This window comes from Lipotes vexillifer, unplaced genomic scaffold, assembly GCF_000442215.2.
Source record: "Lipotes vexillifer unplaced genomic scaffold, Lipotes_vexillifer_v1.1 scaffold393, whole genome shotgun sequence".
Lineage (NCBI taxonomy): Eukaryota > Metazoa > Chordata > Mammalia > Artiodactyla > Lipotidae > Lipotes > Lipotes vexillifer.
Genome location: NW_006774564.1, coordinates 2256191 through 2259493, shown reverse-complemented (window position 1 = coordinate 2259493; position 3303 = coordinate 2256191). Strand labels below are relative to the sequence as shown.

The following is a 3303-nucleotide window of genomic DNA, read 5'->3' as shown; positions in this document are numbered from 1 at the left end:
GCTCTGGAGCGGCGGGTGCCGAGTCTCGATGACTTCGCGGGACAGAGCTGGAGCTCGTGGGTGGAGCGGGCCGAGCTGCCCGCGGCCGACGGTGAGTGAAGCACCCCTAGAGTCTGAAGACCCCATCACTGTCTCCCCTCCCCCCCTCCGGGCCCCCGCCAACAGAGGGGAGCTGCCGACGGGAGCCGCCGTCCGGCTCCCCGGCCCCCCAAACAAAGGACCCGCCGGGTCCTAGTGCCCGCCCGCTCCTCCACCTTCGCGCCTCCGGGTCCTAGCGCCGGCTCTCCTCCAGCAGCCCACCCTGCCCACCTCTGCCTCTGCCGTTGCCCAGTACCTGCCCCCACATCTGCTTGCTTTTATGTTTCTTGCCTGCTGTCCTCCAGCTTCCGCCCCTCCTGCACCTGCCTCAAGCTTTCCCCATCCGCAACAGTCCTCTCCACGTGTTTCCCACGCACCCCACTTCTGTGCCCCCCTCCCAACCCCCCTTGTTCCTTCGCCTTCTGCCCTACACCTTTTGCTCTTTTTCGGCGTTTGCCTGTCGGCTGCAGTGCCACTAGACCCCCGCCTCCTCCGCATTAGTTCGTCGGTCCATCCATCCATCCATCCTCCCTTCCTCCCTCCTCCGTCCATCCATACATGCCTCCAACCCTCCGTCCTTTCCCGGGCCTCTTGCCCTGCCTCCTGGGCTCTCTCCCCTGACCCTCACCTTCTCTAGGCCCCTGAGTGCTTTTGGCGAGCGGGCTGACAGCCCCTTCTCCTGATCTTTGTGTCCTGGGCCCCAGGGGGCATCTGGCCTCGTGGCCTTTGGGGTGACAGCAGGCATCACACCCCTGAAGAAGTTTGCAAGTGAGAAGAGGTGGAGGAGGAGACCACATGGAGCGGTCTCTGATGACACTTGTTCTCCTCTGAGACGTCCAACTCCCAGCTCAGTTCTGTCCATCACTGCATTTTAATGGACTTAAGAGTGGGAGCTGCCCCTTGTTTCTTGCATGCCTAACCCACCACCCCTCATATCTAGAGATTATATAAGACTGTCAGTATTCTTCTCATTCTAGAAAGGTGCACGTCTGTTAGTAGGTGTCAGAAGCAGACCTAAGTGGGAGCCTCAGGCCACCCCAGAACTGCCCCATGCTGGGTGGGCAAGGATGGGGCCATTGTCAGGGTCTGGGTGCATTGAGAACCGGAAATGGAATCAGATGGGTTTGGTGACTCAGAATTGATTTTTTTTTTCCAAGGGACAGGGAGGGGGCGTAGAGGAGGGAGGGGAGAGGAGTAAGATAGGGGGATGGGGAAAGAGCTGCTTTGCACAGCTAAAACGTTTTTGTCATCAACCCAGAAACTGAGGTACAAGGGCAACCCTTGCCCAAACCCCCTCTTAAGAGGAAAAGGGCTTGCATAGCTGATCAAGGGGACTTTGAAGATGCTGAAGGGCCCTAAGACAGCAGTTTCTCTCCTCTGTGGCCATCCTATTAGTGCAGGACCTGAGAAGCTGGGTGTAACTTTGACAATGCCATGGCAACCCAGGTGGAACAAAATTGGGGATGGGGACCTAGGAGATTATCTGTTTGGGATGCCACAGAAAAGCAGAAAGGACCTGTCTGAGAAATCTCAAGAAGGGACTCAGGGATCTGTAGTAAAATATGTTAAGGACTGTTTCCCGTTTAAACGGGGAAGCGGGCCCAGAAAAGAGATAATTACCCGCAGTCACCCAACTAGTCAGCAGTAGAATCCTGAACTGTACCTTGGAATGAAGGATCCATAAGAAAGGTGGCTGGATCCCCCCTAACGGGGCCAGCTCATTCCAGAGGTAGCAGGTGAAGGAAGAATGGGCACTTGAGAAAGATCCACTGCAAGGTTCTCCAAGTGGTCCTGAGCACCAGGTGCTTGTCCAGTAGTGAGAGCTTCCTCCTGCTTGGCCCCAGGACCTGGTCGGGTGGGAGATGGGGCTTCTGGGATGGGGGTGGTCCTTCTGAGCTGTGTTTCTCATCCAGGGGCTGAGTTGGAGGAGAGTAACAAGAACCTGAAGAAGTTGGATGCCATGACCCTCATTAAAGAAGGTGCGAGTTGACACACGCTGGGGCTGGGGCCCAGGGCAGACAGGACCGCCTTCCCTTCTTCCACCACGACCCAGGAGGTGGCTGCCTGAAGCAGCAGGTCTGGGGATTCTCACTTTGATAGGTCTGAGTCAGCCTATTCCCCTGGCTCCTGTGACTTATTGAGGGAGATCCTAATCATGGGTGTTTGGTGCCCACTCACCTGAAAGCCCGCATTCTTAGGGACTGGTTAGATTGAACTCTGGAAGCTGGAAGCATCCAATGTAAAGCTTGTCACATCAGCTGGGAGGGGAAGTGTCATCTGAGTGGTGGGTGGGAGTGTTCTCTGATCTTAAAGGGAAAATCCGGTGTCCTCAGCCCCAGTGATAAGGGCTTCTGTCATTGCAGACATGTCCATCTTCGGGCACTGCCCTGCCCATGACGACTTCTATTTGGTTGTATGTAACCATTGCAGCCAAGTGGTGAAGCCTCAAGCTTTCCAGAAGCACTGCGGTGAGGGGAGCCCTCGGGAGGAGATAGAGGGGACAGGGGAAGGTGGAACTTGGAACTCTGAGGACGAGATAGAGGGGACAGGGGAAGGTGGAACTTGGAACTCTGAGGACAGGGCCGATTGGGAGGTCATGTGGGTAATGGAGGGAGGCTTTGGGAATAAGAAGGTGGAGGCGGGGAGCTTCACAGATTGTAGTTGGTTGGGGTTATTGTTTAAGCAACCTTTTAGCATCTGGTGGAGTAAAGTTCTAGCGTCTGGGAAGAGCTAAGAGGTTCAGGAAGCTGACTCCTAGAATTTTGAGTCTTGAAGGCTCAAATTCAAATGGGAAGGAGGCAGATTTAAAATCTAAGCTTTGGAAACTCCAGGTTCTCTATCATGAGTCTGTGAGCAGGGTTAGGAGGTTGGGGAAGGAGACAGTTGATGCCACTCACCTCGATTGCTCTCTCCACCTCCTGGTGACAGAAAGAAGACATGGGCCGCTCAGCAAGCTTTACGCCCAGGCCCCACCCCCACCTCCAGCCCCTGCCAGCTCTCAGAAATGCCATGTAGTGAACGGTCAGGGCCCAGCTTGTAGGGCCCCAGGTTCCACCAAAACCTCCTCCAGGGAGAAGGGCCAGGGGTCCCGGAGCCGTGGCCACCAGCCTCCGGAGAAGACCCAGAAGGACAACCTCTGGTAAGGAAAGGCTGGAGACTCCCTGAGACAAGCCCTGACCCTAGCCCGGGTGGGGGGGGGGGGGTGGCGCCCACGGGGGGGGGGGG

General features: G+C 56.5%; 1 protein-coding gene across 1 annotated transcript in view; it reads left to right on the top strand.

Moving 5' to 3' along the window:
- Positions 1-6: 6 nt before the first annotated feature.
- Positions 7-3303, top strand: part of ATXN7L2 (ataxin 7 like 2) — a 9321-nt gene continuing 6024 nt past the window's right edge. The window contains 3 exon segments of the mRNA XM_007472049.1: positions 7-91; positions 1992-2057; positions 3007-3217. Coding sequence (XP_007472111.1) covers positions 2039-2057; positions 3007-3217 — 230 coding nt within the window. The 5' untranslated portion in view covers positions 7-91; positions 1992-2038.